General features: G+C 39.7%; 1 protein-coding gene across 1 annotated transcript in view; it reads left to right on the top strand.

Annotated features, from left to right (window-relative positions):
* The first annotated feature begins 1,624 nt into the window (after positions 1-1,624).
* The window catches only part of nsmfa (NMDA receptor synaptonuclear signaling and neuronal migration factor a), a 40,302-nt gene continuing 27,295 nt past the window's right edge, over positions 1,625-14,631 (top strand). Inside the window, exon 1 of the mRNA XM_088435509.1 lies at positions 1,625-1,932. Coding sequence (XP_088291635.1) covers positions 1,862-1,932 — 71 coding nt within the window. The 5' untranslated portion in view covers positions 1,625-1,861. The remainder of the gene's footprint in view (positions 1,933-14,631) is intronic.

Genomic DNA, 14,631 nt, shown 5'->3' with positions numbered 1-14,631 from the left:
TGTACTGTCCCTTTAAGAGAACCGTCGGATTAATCGCCTTTGTAAAGTAAATTTGAAAAATATTTTAACCTTACTAAGAATGCATAGAAAATTGTTTCATTGTCAACATAATTCAGACATTTGACAAAATAATGACTTGTTTTGCCCCCCCCCCCAAAAAAAAAATGACTCAATCAGTGTCCTGCCCCTTTAAGAGAACCGTTGGATTAATTGCCTTATTGAATATAATTTTATTTTGCATTAAAGTGAACTGGAAAGGTATTTTAACATTAAGATTGCATAGAATATTGTTTCATTATCAAAATAATTCAGACATTTGACAAAATACTGACTTTTTTGCCAAAGAAAATGGATAAGTGTACTGTCCCTTTAAGAGAACAATTGGATTAATCCCTTTATTGAATAGAATTTTATTTTGCATTAAAGTGAACTGGAAAAATATTTTAACCTTACTAAGAATGCGTAGAAAATGCTTTCACTATCAAAATAATTCAGTCATTTGACAAAACATTGACTTTTTTGCCAAACAAAATAGAGAAATAAGTGCACTGTCCCTTTAAGAGAACCGTTGGATTCATCCCCTCATTGAATACAATTTGATTTTGCGCTAAAGTCAACTAGGAAAAAATATTTTAACATTAAGATTGCATAGAATATTGTTTCTTTATCAAAATAATTCAGACATTTGACAAAATACTGACTTTTTTGCCAAAGAAAATGGATAAATAAGTGTACTGTCCCTTTAAGAAAACAATTGGATCAATCCCCTTATTGAATAGAATTTTATTTTGCATTAAAGTGAACTGGAAAAATATTTTAACCTTACTATGAATGCGTAGAAAATGCTTTCACTATCAAAATAATTCAGACATTTTACAAAACTTTGACTTTTTTGCCAAACAAAATAGAGAAATAAGTGCACTGTCCCTTCCCTTTAAGAGAACCGTTGGATTAATCCCCTCATTGAATGCAATTTGATTTTGCGTTAAAGTCAACTAGGAAAAAAATATCTTAACCTCATTAAGAGTGCTTAGAAAATTGTTTAATTCTCGAAACAATTCTGACAAAATTCTGACAAAATATTGACTTTTTGCCCAAAAAATAAGTGTACTGTCCCTTTAAGAGTTGAAATAATCACCTTATTGAGTCAAATTTAATTAGCTTGAAAGTGACCTCTCAACCACTGCTTAAAATCGATCACCCAAATCATCATTAAATTTGACGACGGATCACCTGTCAAATCAAAGCGTTAATATCGGCGCTTCTATCCCGAAGTGAGGCCGTATTCCGTAAACTTGGCCACCGCTCGACCCTGTGGCGATGAACTCAACTTTTATTATTTCCTAAGGGGGTAGAAATTGTGCGAGAATAGGAACAAATCAAATCAAGCGGCGTCCACTGTAAGATTACGGCACACATTGCAGCAGGGAACGCCGCCGCTGGTGTCCATCACATGCCACTTGCACGCCCCCTCCCCTCCCCTCCCCTCCCCTCCCCTCTCTGCTTCTGCTGCTGATGCTGTGATAATCTCCACCCTCCCTCCTTCTCTCTCTCTCTCGCTCGCCCGCTCGCTCTCCGGCTCTGTCGGAGCACGTCCGCGTCAATGAGACACAGAAGAGCGAGCGAGGAGGATCCCACGCGTGAATTTCCACGCGGACCCCTGCGCACGTGCTCCCTTCCTTGTTTTTTTTTTTTCCTTCTTTTTTTTGGGGGAGGGAGGGGGCTAGCGGATTTTACTGTCGCATTCGCCCGCAAGAAAGAAAGAGCGCGCACGTGTGTTGTTGTTGTTGTTGTTTTTTTTTTTTTTTTTAATTACTAGTGGGAATGATTTGCTTTCCGTCTGCGTCGTTTCCATGTCAGCATGGGAACCGCCGCGTCCAAAAGGAGGAATTTGAGAAACGACGCGATATCGTCGGTGGCGGCAAAAGTTAGGTGAGTGACAGCCAGCTAAGCTCTCGTGTGTCTTAAGTTTAGTTGACGTTTCGATAATGCGCTTCCTTTTTTTGATGAATTCCTTCATTTTCGCTGGTCCCGTCTGAAATGGCGCAGCAGAATTCTTCTAGGGAGTCCAATGTTGTAGAATGGAGTGTGTTTGTGAATGGAGCGTCATTGTGTAATGAAAGTCATGCAGCGGGCTGCACCTGAACCCCCTTGCGGTATTTTGACCATTTTTGGGTCCTTTTCTTCCACATCGTCCTCGCAGTTTTCCGGCCAATGCATTGCACTCTCCCGACGGTGTTGAAATTTGACATGTTGTCCATCTGGGTGAAATTTCAGCTCCTTAGAGTCTTCTTCCAGTGATACCGTGAAACGATTTGACGTAAAGGGTTAAAGCGTGACTTTTCACCTGGAGCAAAACGCTAAGGAAAGAAGTGACGGTCCGTCGTTCTGGCTTCTGTCTGGCGAAGCAGACACTTTGGCAGGAGTCCATTCGGTCCAATCCGAGGAACCCGATTCCTTCCAAATCCGTCCGGTCTCGGCGACGTTCCGGTCGTATCGATGAATGAATGACCTTGACTCCGCATTACACATGTGGGCCGACGTGCGGTTACGTCATCTTTCCGGCTGATGTGTTTTAACCCCGCGCAGCCTTGTTTGCATGCAGCGCCGCGTTTGTATGTGTGCCACCTTGAGAGCGGATGTGCTTCTCATACAGATTGGCGAGAGGCTACACAGGCTGTCCTGAGCGGGAAGCCCGCATTGTTAGCAAGGCGGCGGGAGAACCGGGAGATTTCCATTCTTAAAATGGACCCTCGTTTACCCCGGCGGGTTAATGAGCGGGTTCCGCCACGGGGAAATAGTAGAGCTTGGCCACGCAGGTTACACGTGTTCTGATTTACAATAACCAACACCCCGGTCGTTACGGGGAAAATCGCCTCGCGCTCACCGCCGTTTGTACTATGTGGTGTTCAGACCGGTAAATAGAATGAATTTGATGAATTCGTCAAGTTTTTTTTGTATAGGCCCGAATCGCCGCAGTCTCAAAGGGCTTCACGGGTGAAAAAGAAGTCATGCGGAACATCATGAATACACAACAGCATCCCCTGAACGAAGATCCCAGAAGGGGAAGGAAAAACTCAAAAACGCTATATGGGGAGAATAAGAAACCTTCAGATGGGAGGTGGGAGGAGATCCCTTTTAGCATATTTAAAAAGGAGCTAAATTGAGATTTTGCAAGTCTGGCAGAATGGAAGGTAGTATACAAGACGTGTTTATGAAAGTTAATGATAATTTTAAAAATCCTGTATTTCAAAACGAGCGAAATCGGGAAATCGAAATCCTGCAAAATTGGCTGTATGCTGGATACAAGAAATGTTTACGATCGTTACTTACAAAGCCATGTTCAGTGACAGCCATTAGTTTGATCGAATCGGATCGTTCAAAATGAGCTAAATCGTGAAATCGAGATTTTGCAAAACCGGCAGATTGCCGGATGGGTGGTTTACTAGACATGTCCACTATAGTTACAAACTAGGCGACTCATGCATTCATTTGATTAATTTGTCGTTTTCAAAATCGAATATTTGAAAATGATTTCAACCGTGAAATTGAGAATGCTGGATCAGTGGTTTACAAGACATGTTTAGGTTAGTTACTAACTAGGTGACTTAGCCATTGATTTGATTGATTTGGCATCTTAAAAATCAAATCTTTCAAAATAAAATTTTGGGTTGGGTTTCTGACGACTTTGATGTAAGGCTAGGCAATTTTTCAAATGAATCTGATTCATCATTTATATATCGAAGGTTTGAAAATGAGCTAATTGTGAAATTGAGATTTGGCAATTGTGACCGATTTCTGGGATTGAATGGTTGGATTTTTTTTAAAAAAGTTAAATTGCGTCTGGGTACCCTAAAGTGGGCAGTGATTGGCAGTTAGTGTTTGTCCTTACCTGATAGGCTCCTGTTATGGGTGGGAGGGCAAAAAGAAGACATGAAAAAAAAAAAGCAATTTCAGAGGAATCGGTCCGGTTTTTAGTAAATTTCCCTTCAAGAAATGTCCCAATGGTAACTTTTATAAAGGTAAAGTGATTTGCATCCTTTGCAAGCAGCTCAAGTTTAGCTTATCGCATAAATCCAAAGCACCTAGCCACAGCTAATGCTAGCAACAAAAACGCTAATGCAGCAAGCCATAGCAAAGCTCTTTGCCAAACTAACCGAGAACCCGCCACCAAAGTAGTCCCGGAACTTTTCTGACATGTATTTATTTGTATGTTCTCAGCAATCGAGTTTAGTTTTTCAGTTGGCGCTGTTGTTGACTTTTTTTTCCCAGTTCCTTCGACGGCTTTTACAGTTCCTTGGTTTGTTTTGACAGTCGGCAACAATTTGAGGCGCGGGCCAACAAGAAGTCAAGTTGTGGTTCTTAGTCGTTGCGTTCGCACTTGAATTGTCTCCGTCGCGTGGGATTAACGGTACATTGCGGGTAAGGTGTAAATCATGGAATAAATTTCACTCTCATCTCAGTATTCCGTGGTTCGCCAAAGTCGAGGACAACTTTTGTCCCCAGCCGAGCACTCGGGCCCTAATTAAAGAGGCTTATGTCATAAAATCCTCTCTAAAAGTAGTCAGGCGTTTGGCCCGCTTAAATTTTGCTGCGTTAATAACGCCATGAACCTTGGCTCCTGCTGATGGGAAACGCCGCTCAATCACATCCAATATTTATGAGCTACTTTCTGGCACATGACCCCGCAAATGTACGGGCAAGCGTGCCAAAGTGCTTTTCGTTACGTTTTAACAAACGCTAGCGTCTGCTTGGTGCTCCCCGCGTTTGTGTGTTTGACTCGCTTGTTCCATTATGAAATGGCTGAAAGCGCATTAGTGACAGATTTTGTTGTTATTTCAACGGAGTGTTGACATATCTGACGTGTTTGGGGGCAAACGTAAGCCAAGATCGTTTCGATTGTTGGTTTTTTTCCGATTCCGTTGGGATAAGGAGGCGGTATTTGTCTTCGGTGGTGCGCTGTACACGACAGTTCTGAAAGGATTTTTTTTTTTAAGATTTTGATGTAGGGCTGGGCGATTTATCAAACAAAATCAAACTTTTGAAGACTAGCAAAATTGTGAAATTGTTGTTTTACAATAAGTAACTCATTCAATCCCAAAAATGTATTTTTACCTATTTTACACAGGGCTTAGAAATTCAATGCCTGGTACTTAATGTATGTATTTGTTTATATTTTAATACAGCAAATATTGTGAGAATAATTGTATATAAAGAAGCTCTCAGAAGGTGAAGGTTCCTGTCTGCCATCCTCGAGAGTAAAAAGACCTTGTCTTCCTTCCTGTTTGTTGTTTATAAAGTTTTAGGTTGCCTGAACATGACAAATATTCAGAGACCCTCCTTTATCCTGATACTTAAAATAAATAAATAAATTAGTACCTCAGACTATTATCTATGGACTCTATAGAGTCCTAAAAAGACGTTTAAAGAAGTCTTTCGGATTTAATGAATTAAATGTGGCATTTAAAGAAACACTCCATTTATTTAGCCATTTTTTTAAGTAAAAGGTTAATATTTTGTCTGAAATTATCTGTTTCACTAGCAGTCATTGTTAGATACTTTTTTAGCCTAATACTGGAAAAAAAAAGTATGAATGCAGTAATCCCTTGTTTTTTTCCAGTTAATGGGGACCAGAACCCCCTGCAATAAGTGAAAAACCGCAAAGTAGGCTTTATGTGGGTACCTGCATTTTCTGAATGTGAGAAGTATTTATACTTTACATATTTAAGATCAATATTACTGCAGTACACATTTACTTAAATCTTAAATGATTAAACTGTTCATTGGTCGATACTCGTGTCTTGTTGGAGTGCCCGTCTCCCTCATGAAACTTAGACCCACTGTAAGGCAGACGCAAAGAGAGAGTAGGAAAGTGCAGCGCTGCACCGAAGTGTTGTACATCTCTTTCTTAGATTTTTGTAAAAAAATTGGGATTTCAAGTGTAAACTCTGATTGTTATCATGTTTAGTCAGCTACAGGCTTCATTCTAATTAGACTTCGTGGCACTACTAATATAACTGTGGCTTTCCGTGGGACTACAGCCAAAGGGATTGGAAGGGAAGGGATAACAGTACAGTTACTTTATAAGGTTTAATTATTCAAGATTTAAGTCTGGGAAAGAGAAAACATTTCGTGCCCCCCCACCTACCACGCCGACCATAAATAAGAATTACAAAATGGTGAGGGATCACTGTAAGTTCCTGGTATTGAATGTCTGGACTCTTAAAACGTCAAATTACGTCTTTGGTATTGAACGGGTTCATTTGATAACTAAGTGATTTTTTTTATGTACACTTAATACTTTTAAAAACACATCCATGCTTTTAAAAACTCAGCTCGAGACCAATCAATCAGGATTTAGCTCGTGAATGTCACATGACCAGCAGGTGAACCAAACCTGGTCGTCGCCCGAGCCTTTAGTTCATCCGATATCGTTTTCATTCGACAGCAAGTAGAAGAATGTGTTTTTAAAGGTGTAAATTATAAATGAAAACCAATTTTGGCGCGTCTGTTTGTAAAGATGGCCGCACAGGAAAAAAAAGAGTACGTCGTCGTGTTTATGGATGGCTGCTTACGAAACGGGTCACTCTCTCGCCTCCGGCGGCTCGTGAGACACAATGAGCCACTGAGAGCTTTCAATGGAGGCTCTCCACCGCCGTCACATGGCTCGTAAAAAGCTTTGATGGCGGAGGGAGGGGGGGGCCGGTGCAGTCACGCCCCGAGGCCGGCGGGCTTCGCGCTATCAGGGCGCGACAAGATGAAAGGATTTAGCACACGCATGCAAATGAAATATTCCTGAGTGTGTCCTCCGTGGTGGACAGGTGCGCTCGTCTCTTGTCACGGGCCACTCTGCTTGGTTACATAATGATTTAATTTTTATCTGGCTAATAATCATACGCTTCCGAAAGTCACTTCTTGGTAAAGTATCCTCACGTGTTTAACGATTTTGCGTTTTCCTCTCCATCTGCCCCCCCCCCCCCCCCCCCCCCCCCCCCCGCCCCCCCTTCCTTTTTGTAGACCCGGCTATAAATGTCACCATTAAAACATGCTGACTGACTGAGTGAATTTTTATAGGGACATGCAGCGCAGTTTTATTGAACGTATCTCAAGTCGACTTTACGCATTCGCCCCTCGGAGAGTTGAATGAACTTGTTTTTCAAAATTAAGCCACAGCTAATTGCATATCGAATGAATCGACAAATATATTAGCGTATTCGCTACCAGCCCAGTGAAAATGAATTTCTTCTAATAAAGCCGTCAATGGCGGTGAATAAAATAACTCATTCACTGCCAATGACGGCTATAGACGTCAAAAACGATTTTTTTAATGGGATGGGAGTGCATGAGTTAACTCATTCCCTGCCAGTAAAAATTCACCTTTGACGTTGATAGCCACCAATAGCAGTGAATTGAGTAATTGTTTATGGCGGTCGTTTAACAGAATCGTCCAATTTTTTATTGATTTTGGCCTATTCAATCATAATTATTTTCTGATTTTTGTCCTTAAAAAAAAGTAGCTAACTTATTTAGCTATTTTCAGCAGTAAAGCATGAATATTTTCCCTGTAATTATCTTTAAAAACACATTTCACACATTTCATTTGCCGTCACCTGTTGATCATGTGACATTCGCAAACTGAGCCGTGATTGGTGGTTACCTGAGCCTGGATTTAAAAGTAATAATTGTACATAAAAAATAATGTAGTCATCACATTAACTGTAGGCGAGATATTTTATTACGGCTGAAAATAGCTAAAAAGATAGACTATACTGTTAATTATACTTCTTTAATTATCACTTTGATTGTACCTCAAATTAAAAATTAATTATACCTCAAATTAAAAATAAGCCACTTGCTTTTACTTTGGAAAACAACAGTCCTATCTATTCTAAAAATATTGATCTGTTTTCCGTAGGAAATAATGGAAATAAATGAAAATGTGACTTGGACCCAGTCCAAATGTAATTGGGTGATCTGCCATCTAGTGGTGAATGGCGGTATCACAGCTTAAAACTGCATTGTGAACTTCATTATCGGTGAAGCATAGGAACTTGGAAAGCAAGTGAAAATCCGTGTGTATGTGAATGTTTTCTTGTTCTAGCTCCCTCTAGATATATAGATATATTAGGGCTGTCAAAGCAATTTAAATCTTAAGCGTTAAAGGGTTTACTATTCTATCAGTTAAGATCTGCCTCTCAATACTGCAGGCAAACTTGGAGGTTTGACTTTTAAAAATTTGCCAGGCGGCCCATTGGAAAAATAAAATATCTGCACACTTTGAAACCGAGTTCAAAGACCGTATTACTTGTACATCATTGGCAAAGTAGGAGAAGATTGGTTAAAGAATCATATGAAAGGATGAAAGAAAACTATTACTGCAGTCAATGCAAGTTTTTTTTAACCCATTCACTCCCAAGGACGTATTCTTACGTAACCTTCCATGAGTGAAGGCATCCAATCCTGGGTATTTATTTGAAAGACTTAATTTGATCATTTCACCCTACAGCCTTTGCAGAAAATAAAATAGTGATCGATGGAAAATATCGAATCGACAAAAAAATTGCTGGAGTCGATTGTTGTATCAGTCTAACGCTGACGTTTCAACCAGCTTCCACAGCCCGCATTTTATTTACAAAAGCATACCGCAAAAAAAAAAAAAAAAAATGCAAACGTCCCCACGCAGCAGGCCCCTCAACGGGTTCCCTACCGGTAGGAGACCTAATTGAATTAGTCCACGGCAGAGGATGAGGAGATTCAATCAAAGCGCGCTGAGAGTGAGGCATCTGTTTGCATGGCAGCCCATTGTTTACAGCGGCCGGACGCCTGGAGGGACATTAGGCCTGATGGTATTCAAACCGATGGGGAACGCCGCCAGAAAAGTCTTTGGAAGCGCAAGGCTCCCGTCCTCTCAAGATATACGCTGGCCGTGTTAAATGGCAGCGGGAGACAATCGGATGCGAGTCGATAATGTGATGACTTAGTGCCCACGCCGGCATAATTTATCACAAGTGTCCTTCTGTGTCTACCTGCAATGTAGGCCAGATCGTGCCATCCATCATGCGGCTTGAGTATGTGGACGTATATTTACCCATTGTATAACTTTGTTACAGACGCAAAGTGGTAAAAAAAACTTGCCATCAGGGTCTGATTTATTCAACTTCAGACCCTTTCAAACGTCGTTTGTATTGGTCCACAAAAAAATCAATTTTTCCATCCATTTGGTTGGTTGCCACGCCGTGGTCCTTTCTAAATACTTGCAAACGGGAGGTCGAGTACACCAGTATAGTGGTGTTAAATTTAGCCCATGTCAGGCTCATTTACTGCCATTCAAAATAGGAAGCATTGTCACTTTTGAACATATTGAAAACCTGATGTTTTATCATGCATTTCACAGATTTTTACGTTAATCCTTTCAACTGCAAATTTTTGTACTACCACCCCAAAACCACCGGGTGGCGGTAGTGGGCAAGTTATTACATTTGCAAGACTTTCAGTGACTTCAATGATTGGCTTAGCCTGAACTTCCATAATGCAAAAGTCTTCAAGTGATAATACTCTAAATATGACATAATAAATATTCCTATTTCATAAATATAGAAATATACAGCGTAGTTACTTTCGCTATTATTGCGTTTTTACCTTTTTTGTACACAAAGGTAAGTCCCCCCACCTCACCCCTCCAAAAAAAAACCAACATATATATTATATGAATAAATAGGGCTGATACCAATGAACATTTTGAGGGATTGAATTAAATATATATTTATATTTGACGATGTTATGACCCGTTCAAAGCCAGCCCAAATTGGGTGATAATAAGGCCAGGCTAGTAAATAATCCCCAGACACCCAAGGGTTAAAAGTATTAATCATTAGAGGAGAAAAAAATTCCAATAATCATAAATCCAGATGATGAAAATGTATTATTGCAAGAATAAAATAACATGGGAGAAAATGGTTAGTCGTAATGTTATGACAAAAAGTTATAACCCCGTGTAAAAAAACATGTCACTTACAAAATGAAAGTCGCGATATTACAAGATAAAAGTCATAAAAACGAGCAGAACATTTCAAGTATGCGTGTGACAGTATAAAAAACGTCGCCGAGTTTTTTCCCCCCATATCACGCCATCGCTCGGTGCTCCAACTTAATTTCGGAGCTCTCGGAATGCATTTCATTTCAAATTGCCTGTCAAACACTTCTTCCACTTCTCATCACGGAGAAACCCAAGAAGAATTTGTTTTAATGGACAGGCTGAGAGGCGCCTCGCTCGCTGGGTTTCCTTCGCCACTTCCTGTCACATAATGCATGATGATGGCGTGTGTTGGGCGCCATTGTTTGCCGATTCCAATCAAGGGGCCTGCTGAATAATACAACGCCCGCGCGGAACTTCAGAGGGACACCTGCTGATTAGAGTGGCTGCCGTATTAATCACGAGGGTCCTCCAAGGACCCGGGGGCCGCTTGCGTGTTTCAAACATGTCCGCGATGCTGATTTTGTCATGATCTAGCCGAGTACTCGTGAACTTTTAATCCTATTATACACTGTAGAAACAGGGAAAAATAATAACCAAATATTCAGTCTTTTTACCTGATTTTTGTACAAAAGAAAACGGGTGAAATTGACCCAAAATTGTGGTTGGTCCTCTTTTGACCCGTAATTGTTTTTTTTAATTCAATTTTTTGAATGAGTTTACAGAATTTTGTTATACTGTGCAAAAAAAAAAAGCATAAAGGGATCACATGATCAGGAATCAGGCACAATCCCATTTTTTTCACCTGATCGAAATGTGGGAGAAATTATCGTGTTTTTCAAGAATTTTAATTGCAATAAGCGTAGGTAATACCGGGGGGGGGGGGGTGGATGACCCCAGGGAAAGGGAAAATAATTTGTTTTTGCCATGTGAAGTGCAATTGTGATAAAATAAGGATTGACATCTTATTTTCCGGCACTTTGATGTGCTTGGGTTTTTTTCTGCTTAGACAAACATGTATAAATGGTGTAAAAAAAAAAAAAAGTAGTTAACAGTTGTTGAAATTTAAATTCATATTGTTTTTTTCTTGTGTCACGGATAAAAAAAGACAGTTTTAGGTAGACTTATACAATTTTTATAGATAATCTTTTTTTCAGGCACTTTGGTGGACTTGGGTTTTTTTCTGCTTAGACAACACTTTAACCTGCATAAATGCTCTAAAAATGTAGTTAGCAGTTGTTGAAAGTTTAATTTATATGTTTATACAGTTTTAGGTATACTTATACAATTTTTATCGATAATAATCTTATTTATGGTCGGCGTGACAAGTGAGGGGGGGGCGCAAAAAAGTTTTCTCTTTCTTGGGGAGGCTGTGTAAAATATAATTCAGAAGCACTGTTTTAAGCTAACATTTTGATTTCAATAAATAACCCAAATTTTTGGGTCGGTTCATTTTTAGTCCAACAGTTTCAAAATATGATTTTTTTTTTTTTTTTGCCAGATTAGGTGATAAAATTAATCAACAAATGCAAATCTAAAATTCCTCCTCTTTGTTCACTTCAATTGTAACGGACTTCAACTATATGGCGAAAAATAACCTACACTGCGCTTAAATTCTATGTATTGGGTGAAGAATTTTGACTGCATGCTGTTGATTTCCTTCCAACCTTGACTTAATTCCTACAAAAGAGTTAAAGCTTCCGAGAAAGTTGAATTCCTCCACAATGTGCAGAGTTGCAGGGATGTTGCACGATGTCCTATTTTTAGCGTGTGTTTTGGAACTGAGCGGTTGTAACACATTTAGTCTCCGAAGAAATTTAACATGTTAGCCCTGAGGGAAGTCTGCTTTACTTCGGATGTTCGCTGCTGAGGATAAACACCCGAGTCACTCGCATCAATTCTCTAAGGCTCTTCAGTTCTGATTTACTGCCTTTGTTTTTTCCTCTATAAATCAATTAGTTGAAGATGATGTCAATCCCTAGAATTGGGTCATTTGGACCATGAAATGTAGCTGCAGTCATTTGAAGACTTTTCCTTGAGTGTTAAGTTACTATTATGAAGGGAATAAAAAAGAAATGAAGAAAAAAAATCCCTCAACTTTTCTGAATCTCTTAAGCATTTGGATTCATTCGGTTTTTTTTTGTCTCTAAAATGTGTATTTGACTTGTACTAGGAGTTCACTGGTAGTTCATCTGTAAAGCCGTTTCATTTAATCACGTAAAGCAGCTTTGTTCACTCACTTTGTCCCTTGAGAAACCCACAGAAGCGCAAGACAGCGAGGGAAGAGGCAACCGAGAGATTAGAGGACACAAAGTGCCTTCGATCCAAAATTGTATCGTGTGGAGAGACAGAAAATACGGAGATTTTTTTTTTTCCTCGCATTCTTCGCCTCATATGTAATTTTCATTGATGAGTCAAACGGGGTTGATGGGTGCAACCATTCTCAAAAGCAAAAGCTGCTGCTTTAGCTGAGAACATGTCAGGTTATAGCCCGTGAGGGCATCAATACAGACCTAATAAATTATAGATCATGCTTTTAATGCTGGTTCAGTAAAAAGCCTGTTGACTTACTGCAGATTCATTAGCCCGCCAGTACTTGGCAAGCCCAGTTATTGCTCATTAGTCAGTTAGAATCTCGTAGTCCGCTAAAGACGAGTCTTACATCTCTGAAACGTGACGACAAGGGCCGTGTAATCAATTCAAACCAGCAGAGACCCTTTACTTGGAGAACGATAGCGCTGCTCATTTTCAGATTAATAAGAGAAACCGGAACCAAGAAGACAATCTGAGTCAAATTTTCCTTTGCAAGCAGGGTGTGGTTTACTATCTTCACCATTTAAACAAAGTATTCATCCTATTTTCTAATATTTACTACTCATTCACTTGTCCTCTTAATGCCGATTGTCAGAAGTAGATCTTATTTTCTGCCATGTTTTAAAGGATTGGTTCAACATGGTGTTTAGCTACGCTAGCTAGCCAGCTGTGCAGCTGGAGGATCAGCCCGCAATGTGTTTGTCGACAGTTTTACCCTGAGAAAAATGCAATGCAAACATTAGCACAATTAGATAGTTATCCCTGTGTCTATATTGTAAACATTTAAAAATGTCAATTTTATTGTATTCCTTTATTAGCTTTGTCCTGGACAATTCAGTATAAATCGTGCCTCATATTCGTCAAAATCTAACTCAACATCAAAATGTACTCGGTCCTTGCTCGGTCCCCTATTTTTAATGGAAAGTGGTTAACTAGTTTTTGCCAACAAAGAATGTAATCAGAGAGAATTATCGCATGAGAATTGCTAGCGGGATGTATTAATATTAATAGAATCAGAGTCATACCCACTTTTCTCATTTCCTCTTTTCAATCCCCATCACAATAATGGACTGTTGTTCCTATAATTATTGTGGTTGTATATTTCCCATTGGTGAGATGTGTATTCTTCATTTGTACCGCTCATTTGGATCATTCTGCATGGCGGCGGTAGCACTCAAATTACAAAATGTGTCTCATTAGGGTTAGCTCGAGGCGGGATCTTTTTGAAAACGACAGAGGAGCTCATCTTTTTACACGGATCAGAAGAGTTCAGTTAAGTCATAAGTTTATGTTTTTGTTGATGTCATTGTGGCAGACTTAGCGAGAGCCATACTTTAAGCAGTTGGTAAACAAGCTTTCTCTAGTGGACAGCTTATCGTTTTAACTTGTCTCTGCAGATAGTAACTGCGGTTTTCAGTTTTTGATGAGGGGTCCTACATTAGTAGAGAGTGTTGAGACCGAGACAAGATTAAGACCTTTGGAGGTGGAGACCAAGACAAGATCATTTGGTTGTGGAGACCGAGGCAAAATGAAGACTTTTGGAGGTTGAGACCAAGACAAAATCAGAACCTGTGGTAACTGAGACCGAGACAAGTCATTTGGAGGTTAAGAATGAGACAAGACCAAGACTTTTGGAGGTCAAGACAGAGACAAAATCAGGACTTTTGGTAGCTGAGACTGAGACGACACCAAGACCTTTGGATATTGAGACCGAGACAAGATCAAGACCAAGACAATACCAAGACATTTAGAGATCATTACCAAGACATTTAGAGATCAAGACCAAGACAAAACCAAGACCTTTATAGGCGAGCACAAGGCAAAATCAAGACATTTGGTTGGTGACACAGAGACAAGATCAAGACCGAAACAAAATGAAGGCTTTTAAAGGTTGAGACTAAGACTAAGTCAAAACCTTTGGTAGACAACCCCGGGACAAGACCAAGACTTTTGGAGGTAGAGACCGAGACAAGATCATTACTTTTGGTAGCCGAGACTGAGACGAAACCAAGACTTTTGGAGTTTGAGACTGAGACAAGATCAAGACTTTTGGTGGTCATGTGCTGGGACAATAGCAAGGCTTTTGGAGTTCAAGACCGAGAAAACAAAGGCTCCATATATATCAAAGAAAAATCACACACCAGCACACACAAACAAAATACCAGTACCTTTTTTTTTTTAAACATTTCCAACAAAAACAAATTCTGTTGTTTTTGAAATAGTCCAATAAAGCAAATCTCAAATCCAAGCAAGCAGCCAATCACATTGGTTTTTATTGGTCTTAATCAAAACTCCTAAGACTCCCTGTCAAAGACCAAGACTAAGACAAGACTGAGTAAAATGTT

The sequence above is a fragment of the Hippichthys cyanospilos genome, chromosome 15 (genome assembly GCF_059441005.1).
Source record: "Hippichthys cyanospilos isolate Australia breed blue-spotted pipefish chromosome 15, RoL_Hcya_1.0, whole genome shotgun sequence".
Classification (NCBI taxonomy): Eukaryota; Metazoa; Chordata; class Actinopteri; order Syngnathiformes; family Syngnathidae; genus Hippichthys; species Hippichthys cyanospilos.
This window is presented reverse-complemented; position numbering and strand designations above follow the sequence as displayed.